This window comes from Nannobrachium achirus, assembly GCF_963921795.1.
Source record: "Nannobrachium achirus genome assembly, chromosome: 15".
Taxonomy (NCBI): domain Eukaryota; kingdom Metazoa; phylum Chordata; class Actinopteri; order Myctophiformes; family Myctophidae; genus Nannobrachium; species Nannobrachium achirus.
In genome coordinates, this window is record NC_137822.1 from 21,920,951 (window position 1) to 21,937,753 (window position 16,803).

General features: G+C 41.8%; 1 protein-coding gene across 1 annotated transcript in view; it reads right to left on the minus strand.

Moving 5' to 3' along the window:
* Window positions 1–16,803, minus strand: part of hcn1 (hyperpolarization activated cyclic nucleotide-gated potassium channel 1) — a gene marked incomplete at both ends in the record, with an annotated part of 136,128 nt that overhangs the window by 20,398 nt on the left and 98,927 nt on the right. The window contains 2 exons of the mRNA XM_080743811.1: window positions 2,980–3,220; window positions 8,151–8,297. Of these exons, the coding sequence (XP_080599937.1) occupies window positions 2,980–3,220; window positions 8,151–8,297 (388 nt within the window). The remainder of the gene's footprint in view (window positions 1–2,979; window positions 3,221–8,150; window positions 8,298–16,803) is intronic.

Below are 16,803 nucleotides of genomic sequence, written 5' to 3' on the forward strand. Positions count from 1 at the left end.
TGCTGTGTCCAATTTATACCAGTAGATGAAAGCGACCACAATCTAGTGAACTATATAATGTATGTATGCAAGCTTCCTGTTTTCGTGACAAAAGCCCCCTGGATGAGCAAAAACAAAAATAAAGCAATATTTACTCATTTATTTTTGATTCATTGCTTTCGGCATTCCATACTGTATGTAAGGTATGAAGACTGATGCAGAAAATAAAACAAAGTGGCGGTATTCTTAGAAGTCCCCTTTTATAGTAGTGCTGAGATAATATGCAACAATCCTATAAACTGAGAACCTTTGCATTGCTTGTGCAAAGACACAATTTTGTCAAAATGAGCAGCCTACATTAAAATTGGATGTTTGAATAATTGATACAGTATGTGCAATGCTACAGGAGGAGGAAGGTAGGGATAATACTGTACTGTATGTGTAGAATACACAATACATACAGTATTATAAAGTGTATATGAATTATATTGTTTGACGATAAACAAAGAGAGCAGCAGAGAGTGAAATTACTCCGTAAATCACGCAATAGGAACATCTAGTGGTGCAGACTACAGTACAGGGTGTGTGTGTGTGTGTGTGTGTGTGTGTGTGTGTGTGTGTGTGTGTGTGTGTGTGTGTGTGTGTGTGTGTGTGTGTGTGTGTGTGTGCGTGCGTGCGTGCGTGCGTGCGTGCGTGCGTGTGTGCATCGTGCAAGTGGAAGGAGGAAAGGAAGGAGGCAAGAGAGTGAGGTTGAGAGAGAGCAAGAGCGAGAGAGGGGGGAATACAGGGACGTGCAGAGACTGTTAAGAGGCAGGAGCTGAAATCTCTAAAAGGGCCTTTTAGTGAAAATATCGAAAATAGCAGACCTCCAAGCTCACAACGCATCGTGGCTTCATACCACACTGAACTAAGCCGAGTCAATACTGGAGATGTGGCGTACGGCATGGATTTCTACACAGAGAGGGCAATTCTTTCAACATAAGATGCTGTATTCAAGTTCAGGAGAGTTTGGACAAGGCAATTCTCTTGAATGATGCCTTCGGGTATGTCATGGAAAGAGGGTGTTTGCACTTCTTTCACCACAGTAAAAACTGCATTCATGGTCTCAAGTCTCCTTTGATGTCTACAGTATGTGTGTGTGTGTGCACGTGCCTGGGCAAGGGAGAGAGTGAGAGAGGCAGGCAGCGACAGGGACGTGCTGGGCCCCTGATTCAGCCCGGGAAAAAGAGTTGGAGAGGCCCTCATTGCGTGCTGCTACTCAAAGATTTGCCATTTCAGATCATGACAAGTGACAAGCCAGTATATTTCGTCGTTGTCGGGTGGAAACCTTATATGTCCAAAACCGTTTGTTTTGTATCTATCATTTTAAAAATGATTTAAACTAGTGAAAACAGCCGATCTACAAGCACACAACGCCTCGCAAATGTTTTCCTAATGTCCGGCCTGGATCGGCCGGGAATGAACCGGCCGTTTGGGAGTTGTCCCGCATTTCCCAATGGCCAGCACGTCCCTGGGCAGCAACCTCTGTGTCCTAAGGGATGCCTGATCCCTGCGTTGGCCCATTCCACGAGCCAGATGAGGAGTTACGTAACAGCGGATGCCAAACACCATCCAACACTGTTTAATGAGGATCAACATCTACAATAACCTAACTTCAAATAGCTTCCAATGCATAACCCCAGGCTAGGCTCAAGCGTCTATCACTGCATGCAATGCGCGTGTGTGGGGGTGGAAGGGGTGAATGCGTGGGTGTGTGCATGTGTGAATACCTGGGAATGTTGTTTCTATTTGGGAGAATTAATGCACTTTATATGATGTAATGTGTGGAAATGTGTGCAGATTTAAATGTAGAAGATTAGTCAAAAGCAATTTTACCTGATCTCCTTACAGATTGGTGTATAGTTATCATAACTGGAGTGTAGTATTTTTAAAATATTAAATATATATACAGTATTATCTATCTATAAATGCGAGAAGTCTCTGTGAGTCTGTGTGTATGTAATCCGCGTATCTCGAGAACCGTTCGTCCCACCGGCTTCAGATTCGGCACGCGCGTTCCCCGCCGCGGCGCGGAGTGCAGTGCCCGGCCTCGACCCGACCCGATGCGCGGTTTTCCCGAAACGGCGCGAAACGTTCGGAATCTCCTTATGCGGAGCTGATTGTTGACATCAGGCTGTTCCGGTGGAAATCGGCGCAAGCGCTGACTCATTGTGACATCACATCATAAAGGGCTCTGACATCACGTACGCCACATGAGTCAACAAAAAATCTCTGAGTGTGTATGTATTTATGTATGTAATCCGCATATCTCGAGAACCGTTCTTCCCACCGGCTTCAGATTCGGCACGCACGTTCCCCGCCGCAGCAGGGAGTGCAGTGCCTGGAACAACGGGTATGATGGGTATTGCCTATATATATATATGGGCATAAATGGACACATGCAAACAGATAAATGGGGTTTGCGTTAAAGGGTGGGGCATTCATTCCCTATTTAAATAATTCCCGAGTAGGCCGGTCCCCGACTAGACGATTGGCCACCTTAAGGGCAGAGATCTCCATATATGGGCATAAAAGGGACACAGACAGACAGATACAGAGATCACCATATATGGGCATAAAATGGACGCAGACAGACAGATATCTCCATATATGGGCATGATATCTCCACATATGGGACCGGCTTCATCAGGACTCTATTTGCATTTTGCTAAGATAGTTATACAAGTTAAATATAGTTTAATTTATATTAATTTATTTGTGAATTATTATTTATTTTTAATGGGAAAATGCTAACTTAAAAACTTTTCCCAAATGGCAATTATAGACCACATGAAACTGACTAGGCTATGTCCATATATGGGCATTCCAAGATATGGGCTTAATATTGATGACATCAGGGATCTCCATATATGGGCATAAACGGGTCAAGATGGAATTCATTTGCAAGTGTGAATTTCCTAGAATGCCATCTTTCTACGGTAATTGTTTTATTTTTCTCACCTCCAAAGTAGGATCCATCTGTGAGCTTCATCTCCTTGTTGAACTTAGTGATGACACTTGCGACGCCATGTTGTATGAAATACATCTTCTTGCCCACTGTGCCTTCACGGATGATGTAATCGTTTGGTTGAAAGACCTCAAACTTCAGCTTGCTCAGCATGCCCGTCACAAAGTTTGGATCCGCATTGGCAAATAGAGGCATGGTGGCCACCAGTTTACGACAATTGAAGTTGACAATCTCCTAAAGTAGGACAAAAAGAAGGGGGAAAAAAAGAAAAGGTTGGGGAAACAAATGGGAATTAGGTGCTGTGGCATAAACTATTCAAATCAATTTTGATAAGTGAATCAGCTCCCCACCGGAAACATGAAACATTCATAGCGGTTATAGTTGCTTTAACAGTTTGACACACAACATCATCATAAATCTCCGGCACAAAAATGTAATCACAGGTTCCATCATTCTGTGCACATAATTGAACATGACACAGATTGGGGTTTTGTGGTGCCACTAAAAAGCATCAATCCCGAGAGACACGTTGTGGCACGCCAGTAAGTTGCTGATGAGTTTGCCGATGAGTTTGCCCCTGAGCGGCGGTGGCAAGACATTTCTCTGGTCTCATCCTGTCCCCTCACACCCAACAGGACATTAGATGTAGGGCGGGGCAATTCACCCAAAATGCAACAAAACCCATATTTAGAACAAACTAGACGGGTGCACCGGCCAATACTTTTCGGACATGTACTCAAGTACATTTTGGATTCCAGACTTTTACTTGTAACAGAGTATTTATACATGTTCCCTTTTGTTTTGACGATATCCTATGCATAGTAAGTAGACCTACTGTGTTCTATCTGTCTGTTATGAGATACATTAAGTGGTTCCTTTGTAAATAAGCAGAAAAGCCAACTAGGATCTCCTTTTAGTTGACCTTGTACCAGTGATTTGTACTGTCATGAAACTGTACTTTTTCCTATGCAACCTTCTAATAAATTCATCAATCAATCAATCAAACAAACCGGCCTACGCGGGATTTATGTAAGTAGGGAGCAATGCAAGTTTTAAATGTATGTCCGTCCCACCCACCCAGCTCACAATGCATCACATTGTGAGCTTGTAGGTGTTACGAATAATAATACTATAATGAAGGCTCTGTTACATCAAACAGAGTCAGGGTCCTGATATTATGTCATGTTGTTGGCTCACTGGAAACACTCTGCTACAGCAGTGGATCTCAAAGGGGCATTTTCCACGGGCATGTTCGGGTTCTTTCTCCCGCCTATGGGATGGCAACTTTCTTGGAACCTTGGTTTGTTCTTGTGAACCGGCCGCGAACTAACTTATATAGTTCGGAATCAACTCGGTTCTCGGTGGAAAAGCTCACCTCTGGTTCATCCCATAGGCGGGAGAAAGAACCTGAACCGGTTCTTTGCCAGTGGAAGAGGCCCCAAAGTGTGGTCCGGGCACTCTCATGGTTCCTTGGGGAGTCCAAATGACCCCTTAAAAAAGGTGTGTAACTCTTGACAGTGGAACAAATGGAACCAAATGGACCTGTAAGGTTCCATTTGGTTCCATTTGTACACTCTCAGAGTTATGAGGTCCCAGAAATAAAAGGTTTGATAACCACTGTGCTACATGAAATGGTACAGAGCCTTCATTAGTATCATTGGTAACACCTTTATAGGAAGTGAGAAGAGACCCAACTTCTCTCCAATAGGCTATATGCACATACGCCATTTTGTTTTACTTCCGGGTGTCTTTCGACTTCCTTCACAGGTGTTACTGATGATACTAATTAAGGCTCTGTTTGATATATTGTACAGTGGTGCTTTCATTTCAAGGACCCCCATAACTCTGTACAAATGGAATCAACAAATGGAAGCAAATGGACCCTTGCAGGTCCATTTGCTTCCATTTGTACACTCTCAAAGTTACACACCTGTATGGGGATATTTGGAACCCACTCAAGGACACTTTGAGACCCACTGGTGTAGCAGAGTGTTTCCAGTGAGCCAACATGCACAATATCAGCACCCTGACTCTGTTTGACCAGAATGGAACAGACCGTTCATTAGTATCATCGGTAACGGTAACACATGTGAAGGAAGTCGAAAGACACCCGGAAGTAGAACAAAATGGCGTATATGCATACCCTATACGGCTGCTATGCATATATAGCTTATTAGAGGCTTGTTTACTACTTTGCACAAACTACTATTCTGTTGCCCTGCAGGCGGGGAGGCGGGGCTCAGAACCCAGCTCATGCGCTACAACAACCGCTGAGCGATGACTCTCCTTCAATGACAACACAGGACACATCGAGAGAGAGAGAGAGAGAGAGAGAGAGAGAGAGAGAGAGAGAGAGAGAGAGAGAGAGAGAGAGAGAGAGAGAGAGAGAGAGAGCGAGAGAGAACGAATCTGTGGGATTGCATGCTAGCTAGACAAGAGGCCAAGGTGCAGTCTGAGGCACTGTCACCCAAAGCCAGAGGGCTCTGACCCCAATCACGCACAAGGAATAATGAATTACACTGTTGTCGGGTGGAGACCTTGCATGTCCAAAATCGTTTTTATTCAGCATAAAATAACAATTAAAAAGAATATTTAAACATGTCTAAATAGCTGATCAACATGCACAAAACCCCTTGCACCGCGAGGCGCTGTGTGTTTGTAGATCTGCTATTTTCACTAGTTTTGTGCAACAGTCTTATATGACGAGGCAGGGCTTTAATTTATGGAGAAAAAAACCCTGCAAATTTGAAACTTGGAGATACAAGGTTTCTGCCCGACAGTGATGATTATAGGCTATATAGCTGGCAGTTTCCGAGCCCAGCCAAGAGTCATCTCTCGAGGACCCAATCTTTATGCTTTTTCTATTTAAAGCAGAGGTATCACATGGTAGAGAGAGAGGTAGAGACGGAGAGAGAGAGAGAGAGAGAGAGAGAGAGAGAGAGAGAGAGAGAGAGAGAGAGAGAGAGAGAGAGAAAGAAAGACCAGTTGTTCCCAAACACTGTTCCCCCTCTCCCCCCACAAAATCAATTAGAGCACAAACGTTTAAGAAATAGTGAAAATAGCCGATCTACAAGCTGTGAGCTTGTAGATCGGCTGTTTTCACTCATTTGGTTCCCGGGGCAAACGTCTACTCTCTCTTTTGGGTCACGAGCTAGACAGATATTTCTCCTAATTTTGTTTCACTTTTAAGTGCTGTGCCGGCATATGTGACATACAGTACATGAGAGCATAATCGCTGGTTTCATTATAGTATTTGATTACATTAAAGCAGACCTCCTGCTGTGCTGTGAGGCATCACTCTACGGATTAATTACAGTGAAATTTGCCACAGCTCAAGTTGCAACTGCAAATATGCAGAGTGATGCTAAAGGACAAAACATGCTTTCATTCAATATTTAACAGTACAATATTAGTTAGAAATGTTTCATATTTTCACATTCTTTACTATTTCCACAATCCACAATTTGACAATGACGGATTACATCTATGGAACTTAATGTGGAAAAAACACAGTGGTATCCTTTAAGTAAGGTGCTAGATTCATATATATTTTATACATACTCTATATACCGTATTCTATTTCCAGCTTGAATTTAGAGCTCACAGCTCAGTGTTTAAATGTAGGCCTAGAATTATTGAATGCTTTAACCAGTGAAAAATAGCAGATATACAAGCTCACAGCACAGAGTGCCGCGCTGCGAGCTTGTAGATCTGCTATTTTTGAAAAAATCTTGAAAATGTGTGCAAATCTTTGAATATGTATTTTCAAAGCGAACGTTTGTAACTCAAATTTTGCTTCTGGGTGGTCCCTGGAACTAAATATTTTGAGATGGTGGGTACGTGGCCAAATACATATCATTTTGGGGGTCCTTCACATGAAAAGGTTTGAGAACCACTGACATAGTAGTCTCTCAAGAACAGACTGAGCTCCAGTTAAGTGAAAAGGACCTTTTCTTTGACGATGGCTAGCCAGATTGCTGACATAGAAACATAGGTTTTTCAAAAAACCTTAGTAGAAGGATTCAAAAGACACTTATAGAATCGGGTCAAAATTCAAATTTTCACGATTTTTCTAAAATAGCAGATCTACAAGCTCGCAGCGCGGCACTCGGTGCCGCGCTGTGAGCTTGTATATCTGCTATTTTTCAATAGTTAAAGCATTCAATAATCATAGGCCTAAATGGGTTAACCCTGCAAAATACATACAGACACATACAAGACCACAAACGCAAAACACAAAATAATTGATCTTACCTCACTTATATAATATATATGTCACCCCTGCATTCTTGCAGCTGTGTATCTGGCTACGGTTGACATCTTAATGACCCTGAATGTGTTACATTTTTAAATCAAAGCAATCTCTGAAGGCTGTGTTCTACATATGGGATTGTGAGGAGCAGAGAGAGAGTGATCTTCTCTGTGCTAAATGTATTGTTTGATATCTTGATTGACACTCAGCCCGGTTTCATCTAGCATGTTGAGGAGGATCCATCTTGCACAGTTTTTCTCCCCTTTGAAAGATGTGATGAAAGGTGTTGTAAGTGGAACCAACAATCTCAGCTAATCTATAGCACGATGAGAACGTGTGTCAAGGGATCTCACCTTCATGTTCTGTGCATTTTTAAGTTGCCAGATGAAAATACACTGCTCATCTCCAGACAGGAAGTGATTCATGTTCCAAAAATAACACCCCGCCTGCTGTTCCAAGAACCCTATATAGATTCTTGATGTTTTTACTACTTTTGCTCCAAAAATAAAGCTAAAGCCTTCAAAGGTAAATCAAAAATACTATTCACATTTCGATGGGACTGTCAGGAAGCTGATAAACATGTTTATCAAACGTAGGCGAGTTGTACGGGTTGATCTGAAGGGGTCCTCAAGGGGGTTCCAGGGGGTCCCCAGCAAAATGTGTTAATATAGCATCAAAATCTATTTGAAAGGATTTTGGCTAGGCCAAAATCTACAAGCTCTCAACATGTTGCATCACAATGTGTTTTTGTGATCTTGAAAAAATATAATACATTTAGGAATATTTTATAACACAAATCTTGTGTGTTGTTCCCTGGAACAATTATCAGATGGGGGTTCGCGGCCAAAAACATAATTCATTTGGGGGTCCTTGACATTTAGCTTTCGATCCATGCAAAGCGTTTTGACTTACCTCCTTTAGTGGGTCATTGAGCTCACTAAGGATGTTGTCCTCATCAAAGATCTTGCCCTGATAGCGATGTTCGTAGTAGTCATGGATCTTCTGCCGCATGTCTGCAGGAAGCTTGTGGAAGGACATGTACTGCTCCACTTGTTTGTACTGGGAAGACAAAGAAGAAGGCAATGGATAATCATTTCAGTAGGAAATACGTCAGGGATGGGCCAGGTATGTTGTTCCGGGGGCATGTTGTTCCTCAGCTTTTTTGAGACAACAAAAAGTCAGATCAAAATGCTGTCATCACAACTGCAGACTTGTGCACGCTCGACAAACTGACCCATGGATGGGAACAATCAACCCCAACAACGGGGCGCGTTTGAAGTGAAATTGTGGCTTTCCCACACAGTACTGAATGTTTGAGATTGTATAAAAAGAAATTAAAAACATGGTGAACAGTTAAAGGACAACTTTAGTATTTTACAACAAGGGTTCATATTTTAGATTGTAATTAAAGAATATAAAAGATGAGTGTTAACATTATTTAATTTACTTCTTTCTATTGTTTTAGAAATTCTTATGTCAGTGGTTGGGGGCATGCGTACAAGTGGCTAAATATGTCATTTTACACAGAATTAGCCCATTCCCAAGATACAACGCAACCTTTCATGGTCGGATGTGACTTATGGGGGCTAGAAGTGTTACTGTAAATAGCAATAAAGAAACTGCTGGCTTATTGTGTCTAAAAATACATATTTAGCCACTTGTACGCATGCCCCCATGCATACGCATGCCCCACATTTTAGCACGGTAAACGCGATAAAACAATAGAACGAAGCAAATGAAAACATTTTAACACTCACTTTTTCTTTTCTCTAATTACAATCTAAAATATGAACCCTTGTTGTAAAAAAACAAAGTTGTCCTTTAACAGATACAAGTTGTTACTTTATGTTTTTGTCATAATTGAGCAAGTATTTGTTTAGTAATCGAGTAAAAAGTTAAAAGGGTAACAACATACCCCGCCCTCCCGCTATGGCAAAAAAAGAACAGACAAAACAAGAGCAGGTCTAATAACGGTGTGGCTTCCCTGTGGATGTCTGACATCACATCATGTTAACTAAATCATACAGTATTCATGCGACCTGGCTGCCTACTGGCAGCATGCACAAGACATTTGGCGGTGATCAGCTTGATCAAGATTCAGTGTGATCCAGGGCACCCACTGGCCTACTGGTCCAGGCGCATATACCACTTAGGCATTGCCACATAGGCATGCATGCCTGGCGGCGGGGCTGGTTCGATTCCCGATCGGGACGACCTTTACCGCATGTCACTCCCCATCTCTCCCCCCATTTCCTGTCAGTCTACTGTACTATCAATAAAGGCATAAAAGCTCAAAAACAAATCTTGAAAAAAAAAGATTCAGAGTGGTCCGACCAGCAACCGCCATTGACAATAAAATGTAAAGTTACATGTTAAGAAAATGTAAAACATGTGAAAAAAAAATGTAGTGAGATACTTCCTTGGTCTACTGGTAGTGTGCACAAGAAAGTAGGCTCGAATCGGTTGAGCAGTTTGTGGGAAAAACCCTGGTCTCACACACACACACACACACGCACACGCACACGCACACACACACACACACACCCCGACAGACAGACGCAATTCTAGATGGTTCGCCTACTGCAGAGGAATACCGAAAAAAGGAAAGGCTGATGTTGTCAAGGTTCACTGAAACTCAAACAGCAAGCTCCCTGAAATGTGTTTGATAGAGTGTGTGTGTGTGTGTGTGTGTGTGTGTGTGTGTGTGTGTGTGTGTGTGTGTGTGTGTGTGTGTGTGTGTGTGTGTGTGTGTGTGTGTGTGTGTGCCTCCATATGGAGGACAAGCCGTGCAGAGTCACGGTGCCATGTCCTGGTTCTCTCTGGGCGAGGGGGGAGACATGCGATGAGGGAGACAGGTGGTGAAAGGAAGTAGAAACAAGTACAGGCCTGAGGCCACGTCAGAGCAGGCTATAGCAGCTCTGATGAGCTATTTAAGTTAGGCCTAGAATTATTGAACGCTTTAACTATTGAAAAATAGCAGATATACAAGCTCACAGCGCGTCACCGAGTGCAGTTCTGCTAAGTCATGAAAATGTGTGCAAATCTTTGAATATATGTATTTTTAAAGCAAACGTTTGGAACTCAAATTTTGCTTCTGGGTGGTCCCTGGAACTAAATATTTTGAGATGGGGGTCCGTGGGCAAATACATATCATTTTGGGGGTCCTTCACATGAAAAGGTTTGAGAACCACTGACAACTCAAGAACAGACTAACTAAGCTCCAGTTAAGTGAAAAGGACCTTTCCATGACGATGGCTGGCCAGATTGCTGACATAGAAACATAGGTTTTTCAAAAAACCTTAGAAGGATTCAAAAGACACTTATAGAATCGGGTAAAAATTCTAATTTTCACGATTTTTCAAAAATAGCAGATCTACAAGCTCGCAGCGCGGCACTCGGTGCCGCGCTGTGAGCTTGTATATCTGCTATTTTTCACTGGTTAAAGCATTCAATAATTCTAAGCCTAAATGGGTTAAACCGTGCATGAAGCCCAGAACTAACGTGCAACCACCAAGCCATGATCTTATGTGAAACATCAATACAGTACTGTATATATACGTGATATCCTACATAGAGATTTAGGGTTTGCTGGGACTTCAGCTCACATATAGAATGACTCGTCTTGATTGGGTCCTTTAATCACATGAAACCTACTAGAGCAGGGGTCTTCAACGTTTTCAGGCCCCCTTAGTTGAGAGAGACGAAGCATGGACCCCCACAACCTTTTCATAGATTCCATAGTTTGACAGCACGATCGTCAGTGTATTTTGGATTTGTGTTTTCAGATATTTAACCACTTGAACCATCAATACTGCTCTTTTTCCCCTCTATACCAAAGCTCTTTGCCGAAAATAGCTGATCTACAAGCTCACAACGCCTCGTGCTGCGAGGCGTTGTGAGCTTGTAGATCTGCTATTTTTGGCTAAAGTTCTCAGAATATGGACACTAGTGTTCAAGTGGTTAATATAAAGAAAAACGTTTCTATCACACAGATTTGGAGGACCCCCTATAGGAACTCTGAGGACCCCATAGGGGTCCCGGAACCCCTGTTGAAGACCCCTGTACTAGAGTCCTTAAGCTTGTTACAGTATGTATGTTGTTTCATGTTTTTGCTACACTGTAATGTTTTGCATCTATATGTTTTTGGGCGACGTTTCCCACTATCGCCTCATTGCCAGTAGCTGTTTTGGTCCCATTGACAAATAGCGCACTTCCGGAAAATACGGCTGCATGACCGTCGCCCGCTGTTAAAACACACCGTAACAGCATTAAAAGATAATTGGGTCGATCTGCCCCCCCCCCCCCCCCCGGGAACTCAGGAGGGCATTTCCGATTTGAGTCTGGTCGGAAACCAATTATCTGCCCAAATGATTCTGTACTGTAGTAGTGTGAGGGGATTACATGCCTAATCTTAATGTTATTGACTGGATCAAAGTCTCCACAATTTCAAATCATAAATATTAAACATGACTTAATGAGAGCAAGATGACCAGGACGCATCAAATGCTTGTCTTTCATTCACCTTGTCAGCACTGAAATCGGCATGCAAATATGTAAATAATACATCAAGGCAAGGTATTTCCTCCTGTCCAAAATTTCACAGGGATTGAGAAGATCTGGCAATAAAAATAAATCTGATCCTAAGCGCCTCTCCCTTATTTCTGCTATGGGACATAATAGGAAGCAATGTAATGCAAGATGCAAACGATGTCACTTGAGCAGCACATGCAGGCAGCCTCAGTAATATTCTAACATCTGCTATTAGCCTTTCTTTCTTCATAGTCTGTAGCTTTTACTGTGCATATCATTTGTCTTTAATAACACCACAATACTTCTCATTGAAAGCTGAGCAGGCTGATGATGGGTTGTCTAATGCAGTGATTCTCAATGTGGGATCCTTTGACATCAGATCAACCAGTCAACTCACTGGGGAAAGAAATGGATGAGGACAGAATGACAGTTTTCTTCATTTTATAGTAGGATAACGTATCTATAGGTGCACGTCTGTGTTAATTGCTGTAGGTAGTTCTGCTCTGGTTAACCTGGTCTAGCCTGACTGCAAGCGTCAGACTCTATCACACACTTCGTTTTGGGAAGAGAGTCTGAGATTTCGGGCAGACATTCCACTTCTGGGGGGGGCGGGCAGGGGGTGGTTTAAAAGAATGTTAAGTTGACTTGCTCTTAATTGCTCCCTCTGAACTTCAAAGGGTGAGCTGCTGTAATTGATTGAGCCATACAAGTGTCAATAGCTCGTTAGTCACTGAAAGCATCAAAAACTACAATCTGTTTGATGTCTGTAATAAGAGTGGAGGGGGGAATGTGTTTGAATACACACAGACTCGCCTGATTGACTGAATGGTTTTGAACCAGGCCACCACCCACCACGTGCCCCAAGCCTACAGCCCTGATTGGCTCGCCCTCTCTGAGGGCTGGTGGAAAAAGCTTATTTAATGTGAAGGGCCAGACTACACAACACCACCACTACCAACAGGGGGTGGTGTTGTGCAGTCTGGTTTATTAACCAGGCTAAACCTGGTCATGTGCAGTGGTGTAAAGTAACTAAGTACATGTACTGAGTTAGTATTTCCTGTTTTCAGCCAAGGAAGTTCTTTTAGAAGGAAGGGAAACACGTGACCGCCGGGACTGGCCACGACACCATATGGGTTCCAAAACTCGCACCGGAAGTGCGATGAAATACAGGGCAGTGAATGCAGCTGAGCTAGACCAGCTTATGAACAAACACTATTTATAAACGACTGAGACCTTTGTCATATAATCTGTTCAGGAATATAAAAGAAAAGATGTCACAGGTAATTTTTTAAATCACTTGCTTTTCGATGTGCACAGTACATAATGAAATAATAATAATAACAGTAAATATAATAATCGTTTCTGTCTCGGAAGTATCGCGAGATTTGGTTCAATCCCAGACAGGAAACGGTGGATAGTTTCGCAATTCTTGGCACGTTTAGAAACATATTTTGTGCTCTTTAGATACTGCTATAAAATGACACAGTGCACACATCGATAATCAACACAGGAAAAAAAAAATTGTGACATGCCTTCTTTTATTTTCCTGAGCTGAGTATGTTATAAAGGTCTCAATTGTTCAGAAATAGTGTTTATTCATGAGCTGCTCACAGGCTGCTCCACAGTCTTCCACTGACTCCAGTGCATTCTACCAAACTTCCGGCTGCAGTTTGGCACCCATGGTGCAACGAATCTGCCGGTTGGAACTGCATGATAGGAAAAATGACGTTGGTGTCTCTTCCTTCTAAAATTCCTTGTTTTCAGTACTTTTACTTCTACTCCACTACATCTCAGAGGCAAATATTTTACTTTTACTTCACTACAATTATTTGAAAACTTTAGTTAGGGTGCCCTCACACCAAAATACCTAGAGTGGAATCCGCCAATGCATTTCAATGAGAATGGAGCGTTTTTTTGCCAGTAGAGGATTTCTGCAAAAAAATGCTCCATTCTCATTGAAATGCATTGGCGGATTCCACTCTAGGTATTTTGGTGTGAAGGCACCCTTACTAATTACTTTGTAGATTGTGATTATTACATCAATCACTTCAGCCCTATATAGATTTCGACCATTTGAAAATTGCTGATCTACAAGCTCACAATGCCTTGCCTCGCACCGCAACACCTTGTGAGCTTGTAGATCTGCTATTTTCAAAAGATTTCTTTACATTTGAATTACTTGAAATGGGACATTCTGCACAAGGAGTACTTTCTATATTTTTGGTACTTTAAGTACATTTTGATACCAATATTTTTGTATTTTTGCTCGAGTAAATTTTGAATTCCAGACTTTCGAGTATTTCTACATTGCAGTATTGATATGATACTTAAAGAAATGCGAGTACTTTTATCACCACTGGTAGGGTAGTAGGATAATGTATAGAGTGAACTGTGTTAATTACTGTAGGGAATTCTGCTTGGGTTAGCCCTGGTCATGTGGTCTGCTGTTGTAGTACAACTTGCTACTGAGCCCCTGCCAAAATGCTACTGTGCATCTATAATGAAGAAATGGGGTGGAAGAGAGTGTGAATAAAACATTCCAACCCACATCCCCTCAAGGAGGTGGCAGATTGGAAGAGGAGTTTCTGTAAGCTTAGAATCTGCACAGTCAGCTAAAATGTAATTTAACTCTTTACCCTCATTACATATTTATGCGAGGACAGTGGGTTCTGATTTTCCAAATGTCTAATGGAGCAAGTGACAAAGGTAAGACGGCCATCATCTTGCCCGTAATAAGATAGATATTATGTAAGATGAGATAAGATAAAAATAGATAAGATATAAGATAAACCAATAGGGGATTTCAGATGTCATATAGCAGCAACAGCAGTGAGAATTAAACACGGGAGATTATATAGGTTATAACTTATAAGGTAAGAGTCAGGAACCAAATAAATCAATACTGATAAAAAGAAATGCAGAGCTGCTGGCCCTAGGCATCTGCACTGGATCTCTGAATGAGTGAACATGTTAACAGGGCCAGGCTATTAATAAACATAAATGTACAGTGAAGATGTGAATGAATAAACATGAATTAAGTGCTCTGGAACCTAAATGCAAATTATTTGAGAAACATAGGAAGAGAGAATGGCAGCAGGTCATCCATTTTAACCCATCGAGACTGGGAAAGCGGCGAAAGCCTATACATTGGTATACCTTTAAAACCGGGATTTTAGATGTTGCCATCAGATTTGCCATTTCAAAACTTCACACGTCCTGCCATTGGCAAGACAGCAGATTTCCAGTGGATTGGCAGAACATTGAGCTTGTAGATCAACTATTTTTGCTATATTTATGACCTTCTCTGACTTTGAAGTTTAAATCTACCTATGAAGGTGGATTCTGCCTTTCAATGGGAATGGAGTGGTTTTCTTGCCATTTGCGGTTTTCTGCAAAAATATGCTCCGTTCTCCACAAACATTAGAACGGCAAAACAGGGAAAGAAACCTGTGGAAAAAATACATTTGCAGGACATTTTCAGGAAAAGAACAGTAAAGAAAGCCTGAAGACTTGAAACGACACATCTGTAAAAATAAATGTGAAATGTAACCAAAAGTTACTGTACACAACAAGGGCGAGAACAGAATCTTCCAAGCTAGTTGGCGGCCCCTGTACCTGACAATAAACACTGTGTCTCACTCTGTGTCTGGTAATCAGAGAAGAGCAATTGCCTCTATTGCACAGCAGCCATATTGGAAATAAATTGGGCCACTTCCTTACTTACTTCACAGGTCATACCAATGATACTAATGAAGGCTCAATGCAGCACAATGGCTCTCAAACCTTTTAATTTCAAGGACCCCCAGAGTGTGTACAAATGGAACCAAATGTGGTCCCGTACGTGTCCATTTGGTTCCATTTGTACACTCTCAGTTACACACCCGTAAGGGGTCATTTGGAAACCCCTCAATGAACCATGAGGGTCCCTGGACCACATTTTGAGACCCACTGGTGTAGCATAGTGTTTCCAGTGAGCCAACATGCACAATATCCGCACCCTGACTATTTGACCAGAATGGAACAGAACATTCATTAGTGTCACTGCTAACACCTGTGAAGGAAGTAAGGAAGAAGGCTCAATGTCTTTCCAATATGGCTGCTGTGTGTCTCTGACCTACTGGTCAGAGACAGTAGCAACGATGAGGTCACTGCCCAATGGCATGCTGCAACGACACAGCAACACGACTGAGAAAAAGTCACTCATGCTGCATCGTCGGCGTGATTGATTTCTCCCACGGCTGGACTGAGCTGATAAGATGCTGGGTTTTGTTTGGGGGGAGATTGATGTATTCTGAGCACATTGAAGAAGTTGTAAGGTGTCACACATAGTTTGAAACGGGAGTTAGCTGCAGCTGTCTGTCATGTCAGAATAGAACCAAGGATATTTATAGGAACTGTGATTTATGTGTTGATTAGATCTTTCATTGGAAGCTTTACATTGCTATAGCTTCGTGTCTATTCACATAGAAGAATAGTGTCATGACGACTCATGATCTGTCTCGGTATTCTTTTATTTTGTAGTAATATTTTATTGTGTTCCCAGGTCCTTGTTGCAGTTAGGTTTTACTGTACAGCTTTGTTCCTTTTATTGTATTACAATGGTCTAGTGCAAGGGTCTTCAACGTTTTCAGGCCAGGGAGCCCCAAACTGATGGGGAGATGGAGCATGGACCCCCTGCCTCGTAGGGTGGGGGTGGGGCTAAAACATGTATTGTACAGTATATTTATGTATTAAATTGTGTTTCATATGTATAAACATACCATGTTATTGTGCATTCAATACTATGTTTTTAAAATAACAGATTAATATATTCATGCTTTTATTTTAAACGTGCGTATACAAGTAGCCATACAACTTCCATTTATAAACACAACTTATGAACCAATGTCAATACTAACAATCTATCACTAACACTCTGTCAATTGTACAATACTCATGTGTAAAAGCTATTCAAAAGAGACAGAATCATGTTTTTTTTTTATATTTAAAGACAAATTACATTTTTTCTTTCGTTTTTTAAATAAAAATACAAAAT